Source organism: Chelonoidis abingdonii, chromosome 10, assembly GCF_003597395.2.
Source record: "Chelonoidis abingdonii isolate Lonesome George chromosome 10, CheloAbing_2.0, whole genome shotgun sequence".
Lineage (NCBI taxonomy): Eukaryota > Metazoa > Chordata > Testudines > Testudinidae > Chelonoidis > Chelonoidis abingdonii.
Window position 1 is genome coordinate 785,420 of NC_133778.1, and position 14,869 is coordinate 800,288.

At 43.5% G+C, this 14,869-nt stretch overlaps 1 protein-coding gene across 2 annotated transcripts in view; it reads left to right on the forward strand.

Moving 5' to 3' along the window:
* TRAF3IP1 (TRAF3 interacting protein 1) overlaps positions 1–8,935 on the forward strand; it is a 134,099-nt gene extending 125,164 nt beyond the window's left edge. For both annotated transcript variants that reach the window (XM_075069854.1, XM_075069852.1), the window contains one exon: positions 6,466–8,935. In XM_075069854.1, coding sequence (XP_074925955.1) covers positions 6,466–6,631 — 166 coding nt within the window. In that variant the 3' untranslated portion in view covers positions 6,632–8,935. The remainder of the gene's footprint in view (positions 1–6,465) is intronic.
* The last annotated feature ends 5,934 nt before the right edge of the window (positions 8,936–14,869 follow it).

Below are 14,869 nucleotides of genomic sequence, written 5' to 3' on the forward strand. Positions count from 1 at the left end.
AAGTACTTCAGAATTGATTTCTTGAGGTCCTGCTCCATGATTTTCAGGACTTGAGGTGAGGCTGACTGGTGTAGTTCCCCGGTCTCTCTCCTCCCCTTTTTTTTTAAAGATGGCATACATGTAGCCTTTTCCAGTCATTCTGGGACTCCCCCGATCACATGAGTTTTTAAAGATAATGGCCAAGGCTCTGCAATCATCTGCCTAACTTTTAGCACCCTCAGATGCATGCATCCAGCCCGGCTTGTGCTCGTTCAGCTTTTCTAATAGTCCTGAACACTTTTTCTCCACAGAGGACTGGTCACTCCCCCTTACTGGCTGCCAGTGCAGCAGTCTGGCGCTGACCTTGTTTGTGAAGTAGAAGCAAAAAAACATTGAGTACTTAGCTTTTCCACATCTTCTGTCATAGGTGCCTCCCCATTCAGTCAGTGGTCCCGCTTTCCTCACCACCATCTTTTTGCTACATACCTGAAGAAATCCTTCTTGTTACTCTTAACATCCCTTGCTAGCTGCAACTCCAGTGTGATTTGGCCTTTCCTGATTTCACTCTGCATGCTGAGCAATATTTTATACTCCTCCTGGTCATTTGTCCAATCTTCACTCTGTAAGCTTCTTTTTTGGTTTAAGATCAGCAAGGATTTCACTGTTAAGCCAAGCGTTGCCTCATATTTGCTATTCTTTCTACACGTTGGATGATTTGTTCCCAACACCCATAAGGATTTTTAAAATACAGCCAGCTCTCCTGGACTCCTTTCCTCTCATGTTATTTCCAGGGGGATCCTGCCCATACATTCCCGAGGAGTCAAAGTCTGCTTTCTGAAATCCAGAGTCCATATTTTGCTGCTCTCCTTTCTTCCTTGTCAGATCCTGAACTTGACCATACTCATGTCACTGCTCCAGTGTTCCCATCCATTTGCTTCTCCTACTAATTCTCCTCTGTTGTGAGCAGCAGGTTGAGAAGAGGTTTTTTTTTTTACAGGGCAAATATTGTATAAAAAATAAATATAATGAGCACTGTACGTTGTATTCTGTGTTTGTAATGAAATCAATATATTTGAAATGTAGACACATCAAAAAATATTTAATACAATGTATTCTATTATGTTAACAGTGCGATTAATCGTGCAATTAATTTTTTAGTCGCTGACAGCTCCTAAACATAAAGTGTTTAAAATTGAATTGGAAAATGCTACTTATATTAAGGCCTAACTACTGTCATTCATTAATCATTTAAATTAAATTTTAAAATACTAAATGTGATTGTTTAAGGAAGTTCACAGTTTTTGTGATACTGAGTTTACTGGCTAAGCATTGAACCAGAGTTCTAACTTGCAGCCAGTTAAGAAGTATGGGCTGGATGAATGGACTATAAGGATGGATAGAAAGCTGGCTGATCATCAGGCTACAGTAGTAGATCAAGCTCCATGTCTAGTTGGCAACACGGTATGAATAGGGTGCCCAAAGTCAGTCCTTGGGCTGGTTTTGTTCAATATCTTCATTAATGATCTGGAGAATGGCATGGACTGAAAAACTCAGAAATTGTAGATGACACTAAACGGGAGTAGTGGTAGATACACTGGAGGTAGGGATAGGATACAAGAGGACCTAAACAAATTAGAGAGATTGGGCCAAGAATCTGATGAGGTTCAACAAGGACAAGTGCAGAATCCTGCACTTAGGAGGAAGAATCCCTGCACTGCTACAGACTAGGACGAGTGGCTAGCAGCAGTTCTGCAAGTAAAAGGACCTAGGGGTTACGGTGGACGAGAAGCTGAATATGACTCAACAGTGTGCCTGTTGCCAAGAAGGCTAAATGATTTGGGCTGTATAGTAGGGGTATTGCCAGCAGATCGAGGGACTGTCATTCCCCTCTGTCGACAATGGAGGCCTCATCTGAGCACTGTGTCCAGTTTTGGCCCCACACTACAGAAGGATGTGGAAACTGGAAAGAGTCCACGGAGGGCAGCAAAATGATTAGGGGGCTGGAGCACATGATATTAGAGGAGAGGCTTAGGGAACTGGATGTTAGTCTGCAGAAAGAGAATGAGGGGGATTTGATAGCGTCTTTCAACTACCTGAAAGGGTGTCTAAAGAGATGGTGCAACTGAAAACAGAACAAGGAGTAATGGTCTCAAGTTGCAGTGGGGGAGGTTTAGGTTGGATATTAGGAAAAACTTTTTCACTCAGAGAGTGGTGAAGCACTGGAATGGGTTACCTAGGGAGGTGGTAGAATCTCCTTCCTTAGAGGTTTTTAAGGTCAGGCTGGACAAAGCCCTGGCTGGGATGATTTAGTTGGGAATTGGTCCTGCTTTGAGAAGGGGATTGGACTAGATGACCTCCTGAGGTCTCTGCCAACCCTGATATTCTATGATTCATACCTCAACCCCCTGCTCAAAACAGGACCAATCCCCAAGTAAATCAGGAGGGGTCGATAAATATTAGAACTCCAAATGGCACTAGCCAGAACAAAAAACCACTGGTTTGGGGGAGCACCGAGGGGAGGAGTGAGAAGGAAGTGCTGTTGCTCTGCAGATACTGTTTGCAGCCTTTGGTATAGCACTCTGCTGGGGTCAAAAAATGGCAGATGAACAGCATCCAAGTCACAAGCAGTTTACTCTGGGAAGCTTTTTATTAACATAACCCTGTCTCCAGAGGTGATCTCCAGCATCAACTATTTGCCATAACTATGAAGTGCTGAAGTAGGAGTAGCTGTTAGGAGTAGTTTATTACTCTTCTGGTATTTTAATCTCAGTAAAAAAATAAGTAATTCAATGAAGAAATGTGTCAGCCAAAAAATAAAATTCCCCTCACCCACACACAGTTTAATTTTGATCCTGTAATTTGATGAAATGAAAATTACACTCCTTCTTAAGAGAGAGTGGCTTTTTTTTTCCGGTGATAGCTTGTTTATTTTTCTACACCTAAAATAAATAAAATAAAATGAAAAGTAATAGTCAATAAAAAGCCCAAGCAGTGCATTGCATCCAAGCATAGAGGAAATGAGAAATACAAAGTGAACCTAGTCCAGCTTGTTGGTGATACAGTGTAACGATCAACTTGGGGGAGCTACTGGGTTATTCATTGCCCAATGGATAATGGAATGTCAAGTAATTAAGGGGAAGTAGCTTGTTTGCAACCTGGCTGACACTGGAAATTAGCCCTGATTCCAGCAGTCTCCTGATATAGCTGCACAGGTGCATATCCCAAGTGTGGACCAGGGAAGTTACTATTTGCTCCAGTGGAGTTTACACAGGTTTGCAGATAAACTCAGCTGATGCAAATTGTGGCTTTCCTTGTCTGGAGAGCATTTGGAATTCACACTGGTGCATATTGTGATGCTCCCAGGGCCACATCGCTACCACCTGTCCATAACTCGCAGAAGCCTTGTCTGTACCTACCAGGGGTCAGCTCCCTGACTCACCAGCCACATGCAACACAAGCACCCACCTCTCAGCTTATGCAGACTCTACCATCCCCTTATAGGCTAGCTATAGATACACTCCAACACCCTAGTCCTCCGATCATCTCTGTGGTGTCCAACCCCAGTCATAGTCCCAGAATTAGCAGATCCTCTGTTCCTAAATGAAGAGTACGCCAAAGCTTACGAGTTATGTGCTTGGTCACAGCTCCACTCAACACACAGCCCTCAGATTTGTTTATAGAGAAAACAAGCGTAAATTCATTTAACAAAGAACAGAGATTCACATGATAGCAAACAAGTATTGGAAACAAAGGATTACATGTAAAACAAAATCATAACACACATTCTAGAGCCTAAACAGAATTAACAAGATCCCCTCTTCTCTAATAAGACATTGCTTACCCAAACTTCTCACAACGTTTTTCAACCAGGATGTCTGAGACCTTCCTTTCATAAGACCAAAGCCACTGTCAGTTTGTCTCCCCAAGAGGAGTATGCCAGGGCATCCTCTGTACCTCTGATTCTATTATTCTAAATGCTAAACCAGCTTTTGACAGCAGTAGCCTCTTTTGCAGGTGAAGGGAGAATATTTTCTTCATTTCCCTTTATTCAGCTAGCTCAGTTCAATGACTGGTTCATTCAAAGTTAAGAAATCAATTGGGCATTGAAAAGGCGGGAAAGTTTGTTTTCCTCTCACAATCTGTGAATAAAAATTAGGTGAGAGAGGATGAAATCTGTTAGTTCTAAAATCCTGAAGGACATGGTAACTAGAAACAATCAGTTCACTTCGCTAACTACAAATAATATTTTCTTTGTTTAATAAACCCATTAGTTTTAAATGCAAAACATGATCTGATAAACTTTTTGATAAACTTTTTTCTTATGTATTCAGCACATTTAAGATAGCTTTATTCAGATATATATAAATACAATTCATATATATAAAATGCTGTTTTTGTGCAGTTTAAATTGAATTTAAATTTTCATCCTAATACAGCTTGACAAAAATCACAAGTAAAACATTAATCATCTAGTAGATAAGAAATGCATCATCACCCATTTCCTAGCATAATAAAAATGTAGAAATTAGGAATTTGAATAAATGTAAATTAAGCTGTGAAATTACTTAAATATAATGTAGTATATCCTCCTGGTTAACAAAAAGAAGCACCAAATTTAGTGTATAGGTTATATTTAGTTGTAAATCACCATGTTTTAATGGTTACCAGCTAATGAGAATAAACTTTTTTCTTTAGGAAAATAAAGTACAAATGCAGAACACAATTAAAATTGAAGATTTCTGTCAAAGTTTACTACTTGCTGATTTAAATCATGATTAGAACTGGTGACTTAAATTGTTTGTTTAAATCAATCCACCCTGCTGGCTTCTACTTTAACAATGGAGAGCCTAACATCTCCTTGTAATAGCCATTCAGTTTTCACATAAAGAAGAAATAAAAAATCAAAAACTCTACAACAATATGTTCTTTGCCAGATTCATTATGAAATCCTAATAAGATCATCATAACTTTGACAGTTCACATCTTTCAGGAAAAAATTACTTCGTATCAACTGTGGAGAAGACAATGTTTCCCATATGTAGTATAACTTGGATGCACAGTGTTGTTTTCTTTACTTCTGTGGAAGACAATTAATGGGCCCCATTGGGGAAATCCAAATGCAATTTTCATTGATACTTTTTTGTGATTTGTGGAAGGGAAGGAGAATTGAAAGATTATGAAATAAGAACTTCTAAATGATGACTCCAGGGAGTGTGTGTGTGTAATTCTGAACTGCTACAAGGCAGTTCAGTCCAGCACTGCTTTAGCTGTAGGACCTTAAGTCAAGCATTTAGGAATGGTGCATATTTGTTTAAAATAAAACATCTCAATTCATGTAAACAAATGAAGAAAACCCACCCTTACTTGTGAGTTCGTTTATTAATAGAGAAGTCCCTTTGCAATGTGCGATTCCTGCCCGGGTTTGCAGCTAATCGTTTACAGTTCTTTGAGCCTCATGGCAGCATGTTCCCATTAATCCTATGTGCAATCTTGTGCCACTGAACTTCAGGAGCCTTCTCGGAAATGGGTCTGTAGCTGTGCAAGTGACCCCTTGTAGTACTGAACATTCAGGGCTGAGGTTACAAAAAGGCCATTTGGTCCCCAACTGGCTGAGTTCTTTCCTTGCCAAGGTTAGCTGCCAGTGGAAAGACTGTCAGTCCTTGCCAGGAAAACTTTCCTTTCTTGTCACTGAACTATGTCTGAGCCTCTGGCATAGCTTCAGCCTCCCCATCTCCTTGTCTGTGCAAACCAGCTTCTCCCCCTGAGAAGTTCATTGTGTGTGGGGTGATCATTGTGCATTATTTGTATTGTGGTAGTGCCTAGGAACCCAGAGCCCCCTTGTCTAGGCACCACAATCCCAACCTCAGAGAGTTCTGCGTCTACATGTCAGACAGGATGCAGGAGGTGATGAAATAGACAGAGTAGGGTGGGCTGGGAGGATGAAATAACCATAAAGTAAACAAAGTTTAGCAGGAGGGCAGTTTTAGATTATGAAACCACCATTAGCCAATGAATTGTGTGGTAAAACATCAGGGTAGTCAAGGCCGGCTCCAGCGTTTTTGCGCCCCAAGCGGCGGCGTGGGGGCAGGAAGCCACGAGTGGTAGTACTTTGGCGGCAGCTCTAGAGCTGCCGCTTCATTCTTCAGCGGCATTTGGGCGGCACTTCCTTCTCTCCGAGAGGGACTGAGGGACCCGCCACCGAATTGCCGGATGTGCCTCCCCTTTCCCTTGGCCGCCCCAAGCACCTGCTTGCTGCACTGGTGCGTGGAGCCGGCCCTGAGGGGTAGCTCTTCGACAATCTACTTCTCTATCTGTGTTCATTTTCCCTTCAGCTGTCTCACTAATTCTGTCTGTTTCAGGAAGGGTGGGTTTGATTTAAAAATTCTTTGCAAATTCCAAGTATTTCATATACTGTTTCAGAGGCATAAATAATGCAAAACAGTGTAACGTTCCCCTGAAATGTAGCGTGCTGCTTGTCTCTTTCAGCATCACAGACAGCGCTGTGGAGCCCTTAAAAGCAGAGCTGGCTGAGTTGGAACAGTTGATTAAAGACCAGCAAGACAAGATTTGTACTGTAAAGGCTAATATTTTAAAGAAGGAAGAAAAAATCCGGAAGATGGTTCTCAATATTAACTTATCTACGAGAAGGTGAAAAGAAGGAGGAACTTATATTCTTACCAAATAAAGACAGAAAAGGGAAAAGAATGAAGAAAAACTGTACAAATAAAGCGCCTAAGAACAACGGCCTATAAAATTTCATATTAGTTTATACACATTACATTCAATTTACTTGTGAGGTTGGTATTATCCATGTCAAATTACATGAATTCTGATTTCTTCTAGAGCTTTGAAAGTATCTCTTAAGTGTCTTTAGACATAGGCTGCTATGATACAGTTATTTGCTATTTATAACCCACTTGCCCTCCCTGACCCCATTTTATAACTAGCTGCTGCTCAGGCTTGCCCCTTTTTTCCTACTGGGCAAAAATGGGCTACAATGATGTCATGAAAAATGGTATCTAGAACCTTTTTTGCAGAAAGTTCTGAAATCCCTACAGATCAGAATGGTTTGCAATACCTTCAGTGATTTACAACTCCTGAAAAGAAACTTGTAAATGCTTTTACAGCTCCAGAAATAAAACATTGTTTATCATATGGCTCCTTATATCGTCACAAGGGTGATGTCATATTTCCATAGCTCTCACGGAATTTTATTAGGGGGGCCTATAAAATTTAGTACAAGCATCACCATGGAAGGGATCTAAAGTATTTTATATGCACAGGCGTTAATTCCATTTTTATTGCATTCATTCATTTGGAAAGGATTCATTAAAGTACCCATTTCCTCCCAAATGCATGTTCATGTACGTTTTTTGTACATGAATTATTCCAGTGATTTTAGTTAACTGCCAACGTGTTTTCCTGCTGACCTCTCCAGCATACTGTGTGTAAGGCCCAGCATGGCATGTTCATGAATTTGAAAAGCATATTCAAATGTGGCACAAATTAGAGCCCTGCAACCTGGTTGGAACCCAACTACAAGTGTCGGGTCCAGGTCAGGTGGGAAAACAACTGGACCCTCCTGGGGTCAGATCTGCTCTCCTCCGCCACTTCTGCTCCTGGGTGCAGTGTTGGCTACATGCCACCGCCTTAATGCAGTCCAGGTTGAGTGTACCCGCCATGGAGTGACAGGACTTCTCGCTACACAGGAGCAGAGGCGGCGGATGGCAAGAGCAGGGCATGCAGCTGATAGGGCGTGCCGCTACAGTTGCACTGACCCCAAGCAGAAAGAGCAGTGCTGACCCCAGAGGCAGGAGGCAGCAATGGGGACTCAGGTTAGTGGGGGAAGGGGTGGAGTGGGGTCAGGATGGAAAACAAATCAACCCTCATGGCCTTGGGTTCTGCTTCGGGCCTAAAAATGAGTCCTGATCGGACTTCTAGCACAAGTACATTGAGCTAAACTTAATGTGAAATGCAGAGAATTCTAGCTTCCTCCAAAGTTAAGGCCATTCTTTCAAGGTTTTATAATGTACAAGTACCTCTTCTGTTCCATTTTTTTATTGTGTGTAAACTAGAAAACATTCATCTGTGTGTTAGCAAATCTGCACTGTGTGACATCTTGACCTTTTCAGGCACGTTTCTCAAACGCTACAAAATGTGACATTTTAGATGCTCTCCATAGGAGAGAGGAATGGATGCATCTCCATTTTCAACTTTGGTATGTCACTGTTGATAGGAATTTTAAAGACGCGTTGGAGACTTAAAACTGGTTCAGTACAGCATTTCAGTTAGCCCTGGACTAGACTGTAACTGAACTGATCAATCTCAATTGTCTGTAGAAGAAGGTTTTATACCATATGAGCATGCGCTTGCTGGCTTTAAATGATTGATTCTTTACTCATTTTTTCTAGATAGGTTCCTCACTAATGAGACTTTTGGGGTGATGTCTTAGCACAGTTCAGTTTTCTGAGCAGAATATTCATTATTTAAGGAATATTACAAATATCACTTCAAATGTGTATAAGCAAAATAATCCCTTTGAGTAGGATGCCATGTTGTTTTCCCTGAAAAGGCTTCATGAAAAAACTACCAAGACCTCTGATACATTGGAGTTAAGGCCTTTCTTTGTAATCAGTCAAAAATGTTAAGCTAAAAGATTAGATACAAGTCTTTGTTTATGCTAGAACTAAGTCACCTGTGTTGATTGGCACTTGGAAGTTAGTCTTAATTATACACTCTCAACAGGATACACCATCAGAAGTTCTGTTGATCTCCAGGGTCGTATGTAAGCCTTGCATAAATCTGTAAATCTGACTAGGACTGTTTCTGTAGAAAAACTTAACAAATATACTGTGTGAGCAAAAAATTGTACAAAGTAGAATATCAAATTGTATCATAAAATTATTTTTCTTTTTATATAAAAATTATTAAAAATGATCACCTATTTTTTTATGAAGTGGAGTGTTTGGATCGTGAAGTTCACGTTTAAAATAGTAGTTGAATTACCTTTTTGGAAATGTAAATGGGTTTTTTTTTTAAATCCACTTGTTTGGAAAAAGTGTTGTAAATTCTTATTAATGTGATAACACTGCCTCCAGGCTGAGCCCCTGAGAGGACTTTTCAGTAAACATCCATGCAGCAGAGAGGTGACTGCAGCACATATAAACATACCCAAGCTACGTTTGATCTACGTAATCTGAGTAACCGCAGCAGTGAAGCCACGGCAGCATGGGCTGTATGGCCATGCGTATGTTTTGGAGCAGCTAGCCTGTATTGTCACCTCTGCTGCCATGGCTTCATTGCTATTGTTGTTAGCCCCAGAGGAAATAGAATGACTCATTCCCTAGCCCAGATAGAACAAAAGTGTGCTGCTCTTAGGCCTCTGTCCCAACCTCCATCATCACAATGGCAGGCTGCAGTGATGTGGGGCTTTTGTGGGAGTGGAGAGGAAACGGGGGAATTCTGAAGGTATAAAAAGAGTATTAGAAGCTCTGTTCTTTACAACACATCACTAATGCTCTCTGTGTTGGAATTATTGCTAACACACAAGTTGATGCAATAATGCCTGAGTCACCATTTGGATAAAGTCCAGAAAGGAAGGACTACTACTGAGTGTAAAACTGGGGTTCCATATGACTATCACACACCTGTATTCTCCTGTGCGCGAATATTTATGCAAGGGAAGATATGCCCAAGACAAAAGAAACAGTAGCCTAAGAGTTCCATCATGATGTGCAGATTCCACCGACGGGTCTGAGTGCCTGGAAAGAACTCCCCAAGCTCAGAGTTGGTGGCGCTACCTGAGGCCATTGCACCACCTTTGCCAAGGTGCCTAGCAGGTTTACATTACGCTGTCAGTGAGTAGGTTCTTTTCAGACCACTGTGGAGCTCCTCAATACAATTCATTAGCCTCCCACTCTATTCTTTGCTTCAGAGCAGTTAAAATTTTAGGAAGCATCTCTACACTGAGCCACAGGCTCCCTATGGAGCTCTGCTGGCAGGGAGTTATTTCCTGCTGTCCTGTTCCCTTCCAAAACTGCTCAGGGCAGGCTGAATTGTGTCATTGCACTCAGGCTGTCAAGCCTTGTCTCTGCCTCCTCCTGAATCATCATCTCGTGGGTCAGTCTACAAGCCTGAAATTCTAGAACCAATTCTGCCTCCAAGTGTGAAATCCATGGCTCTGGAATACACGGGGCCTGCACAGAGCTAGTCCTGTTAGCAATGCTTCTGGCAGGTGTTACATTAGTACATGTGACAGTGTTTGATGGAGCCTGCTGTGGCAGCTTCAACCCTTCCACCCTCCGTATTGATACAGCATTATGCAATGCCTGCTGAAGGTGAGGAGAGAAACTAGGATTTGGATGGCTCCTCTAAGGCCAAGCACACAGCCCTGGGGAAGACAATGAAAACGTTAACTCCGTACAGGAGGATCTTGGCCCATGTCCTAATTATGGAGCATCTGACCTTGCTCTGCTGCCTCTACTGGAAAACCTGCAAGGGGTGTGGTTAATCGGTACTTGGAACCGGCCCTTTCTCTAGACAGTGCCTCTTCCCCTACATTCTCTTGTTGGCTGGGTGCAAGCTTAGCCTATGATGCTGGAAGCCTCTAGCAGGGTTGACCAGAAATATTGTACCAGCTCCACAAGAGTCTGGTGGTGGACACTATGATTAGTTAAGCTGAAAATAGCAGGCTGGGGCTGCCATACCATGGATTCAATCTATACGTGTTTGGGTTTCACCACGATAGAGTCTAATTCCCAATGCTACAGTGCCCAGGAAAGAAAGGACTGTCGGGCTTGTAGCGGTTGCTCCTACATTGTCAACTCTGCCATTAAGTATCAGTTTGAGCTTTGTTTCAATGGTGGGACGAATCCTCTGTGTTGCAAGCTGTGACCTGCAAAGGGGTCGGACTTGACCAGAGGTGTTAGGGCATCATCTGATGTCCACTAGGCAAGCAGGGCCAAACCTTCCGCTGATGTAAATAGGTATTGTTCCAATGGCTTCACTGATGTAAATAATGTTGCTCTACTGGAGCAATGCCAGTTTACACCAGCTGAGGATCTGCCACTAATTCAGTACTTTAATGGTTTCCAGGGGAACCATGGGTGAATGGAGTGTGCATCTTCCATTGCAATAGGCATGGAGGTTGCAGGTCGTGCCAGAGGCACTGAGCTTCAAGTGATTTTTCTTGGCCACATTTTATTGCAAATAAATAAATAAATAAAATGACTGTTAAGCCAGCTTTTAAATTCAGTCCTTTAAACCAGTGCAGTTATGTTGCAGAGTGATGGTTCTGTCAACAGAAGATGTCCGTGTACATCAAGGAGGAATAAAACACTTCCAAGTTGGAACATTTTGCTATTCTATTTCATGACAATGCCCCTGCAGGTCCTCCACTGCCACACGCCACCTGCTCTGCCTCACGGTAACAGGGCCATTTCAAAGCAGTTGGGCCCTCAATAGGAAGGATGGTCCAGTGGTTTAAGTATTAGCCTTGAATTTGGGAGTTCCAGGATCAATTCCTGGTTTTGCCACAAACATCCAAGGCCTGGTCTACACTATGCGTTTAAACCGAATTTAGCAGCGTTAAACCGATTTAACCCTGCACCCATCCACACAACAAGGCCCTTTATATCAATACAAAGGGCTCTTTAAACCGGTTTCTGTACTCCTCCCCGACGAGAGGATTAGCGCTGAAATCGGTATTGCCATGTCAGATTAGGGTTAGTGTGGCCGTAAATCGATGGTATTGGCCTCCGGGCGGTGTCCCACAGTACACCATTGTGACTGCTCTGGAAAGCAATCTGAACTTGGATGCACTGGCCAGGTAGACAGGAAAAGCCCTGCGAACTTTTGAATTTCATTTCCTGTTTGCTCAGCTGTGATCAGCATGGGTGGCGATGCAGTCCCAAATCCAAAAAGAGCTCCAGCATGGACTGCACAAGAGATACTGGATCTGATCGCTGTATGGGTAGACAAATCTGTTCTATCAGAGCTCCGTTACAGAAGACAAAATGACAAAGCATTTGAAAAAATCTCCAGGCTATGATAGACAGAGTCCACAGCACAGTACTGTGTGACAAGCCTAATGGAAAGCCAAAGAATCAAATGGACGCTCATGGCGGGAGGCAGGGGGTATTGAGGACTCCAGCTATCCCACAGTCCCTGCAGTCTCTGAAAAGCATTTGCATTCTTGGCTGAGCTCCCAATGCCTGTAGGGTCAAACACATTGTCCGGCGTGGTTCAGGGTATATCTCGTCAATTTACCGCCCATCCCCCCCCATGAAAGAAAAGAGAAAAAAATCGTTTCTTGACTTTTTTCAATGTCACCATATGTCTACTGCATGCTGCTGGTAGACACGGTGCTGCGGCACTGAACAGCAGCATCCTCTCTCCTTCCCTCCCTGGTGACAGATGGTACAGTACAAAATGACTGATAGCCATCCTCACCATCCTGTGAGTGCTCCTGGCTGGCCTCGGTGAGGTCGGCCGGGGGCACCTGGGTAAAAATAGGAATGACTCCCGGTCATTCCCGGCAGATGGTACAGAATGGCTGGTAACCATCCTCATCATAGCAACTGGGGGCTGAGCTCCATCAGCCCTGCCCCCCCTTTCACGTCTAAAGAAAAGATTCTGTACTGCCTAGACTATCATAGCAGCGGGATGCTGCGCTCCTCTCCCCTCCACCATTTAATGTCCTACCTGGACTATCATAGCAGCTGGAGGCTGCCTCCCTCTCATTTTATCTTACTAAAAAGTTAGTGTTTCTTATTCCTGCATTCTTTATTACTTCATCACACAAATGGGGGGACACTGCAACTGACCACGGGACTGGGGAAAGGGAAGCAATGGTGGGCGGTGTTCAGCAGGGGCACCCCTAGAGGATCAGCTCCACAATTTTTGCCGGGCTCTGCACAAACGGAGTGGCTGTCTGTCTGAAGCACACTGGCTTCTTTAGTACCGCTTGCCCCACTATTCTACAGGCAGAACGACGCGTTTTTCTAGATAACATCACAGGAACGGGAAATGAACCGACGGATGTCATTCCCAGCTTGTCTGTGCGCCCCCCGGCTGACCTCATGCAAAGCCAGCCAGAGGAGATACCCATAGACAGCACGCAGCGTCAACAGCAACTGATAACTCCGTATCCGCATACGCCAAATTCATGGCATCGGCAGACCGCGTACAAAGAATGACTGTAACCGTACTCTGCCTACCCCTCGCAAAGCAGGCAACTGAAGCTGCGTGTAGCACTCGCCGCCAGCAGCATCCAAGTACGACAGCCTCACGGCGCACAGTAAGAATAGGCAAACAGGCTCGCCATGTTGCCAGCTATGCACCTGGCTCAGGGCAATCCAGGAAAAGAGGCGCAAAATATGTCTGCTGTGCTTTCAACGGAGGAAGGAATGGTATGACGACATTTACCCCGAACACCTCGATCTTTTGCTACCATCATGCATTGGGATCTGTCACCTCGACCCAATGGGGCGGGGAGACTGCGGGATATTTTCTATCGGGATCACTGCTATCCCACACGTGAACAATGCTTCAGAAATCAACACTAGCCCTTGGTATAAACAAACATGTATATGCCACACGATCTTTGGCTTTTGTGTGGCCGCACAAAAACACTGTTTTACAAAACCGGTTTATGTAAAATCGGAATAATCCTGTAGTGTAGATGTACCCTAAGATAACTCAGGGAAAGTCCCTTAAGGTGTCTCTGCCCTGCAATAAAAACCTCACCAAGTCTGAGCCTGGGTCAGCTGGCTTGAGCAGCAGGGCTAAAAATAGCAGTGTAGATATTCGGGCTCAGGTTGGAATCTGGGCTCAGCGACCCACCTCTCTAGTGGGGTCTTAGAGCCTGGGGTATAATCTGAATGTCTACATTGCAATTTTAGAACCCCAAGCCCCAGTCATCTGACCCAGGCCAGATCTAGCTGTAATGCAGGTCTTTTCTTGTTGTCTCTGTGCCTCAGTTTTCCATCTATACAATGAGGATAATAGCCGTGCCTTCCCTTGTAATGGGGGCCACATGAGTACCAAGAGAGTTGGAAATGTGGGCATGTTCATTTGTTCTACCCATCCAGAACGAAGTGTGTGAATTACCTTGCTGTCCCTCACTTCCTCTGTTGATCTGAGCAGTCTTGGAAACCAGCCGTCTCCCCCGTAGTGGTGCTTGTGCTAGTGTGTCTTATGGCTCCTGAGTAACACGTAGATTGATGAAATTAGGTCTGTCTTTGGGCATCAGCAAGGTGTCTGCTTCTCAGAATTCTCCCACTCTTCAAGGGCTTTACAGTTCAAATTTTTTCTTTGCCAGTGTTTTCCCCAGACTTCCTGATCGTCCACGTTAGCTTTTTAACAGCCAATATTATTCTAGTGAGCTTATCTGGGCAGCAGGAGGGAGGCGGGCTCTGGTCTGACTTCATACAGCACCTAACCCAATGGGGTCCTGGGCCTTGGCTGGGAGCCTGGCACCACCGCAATACAAATTCATAACCATAGTAATGTGATTTCCTGATATTCCCGTTCCTTGGTCACTGCATCAAATGTACTTCTATTCAAAAGGATCAGAGTTAGCTATCAAACATCTTAAATCCTAGCACCAGTATTTTCATCTGGTTCCTTTCCAAAGAGGGAACAAAATAGTGGTTTGGAACCAAGATTTTATTAATTTAAAACCATAGTCCGGACACCGCCTTTCAAACAAACAAAGCCAAAATGCATGAAAGGGAAAGATCACCCCTGTGCAAATGGAAGGGTGTATTTTTGATATGTTACACAACACTTTGTCCATGTAGCTAGCAGTTTGGATTTTAACAGGTGGGTGGTTCTTTAACAAGGGAAATTCACCAGCTTGGTGGTTTGAGGTTTGAAAGCTTTGAATTGG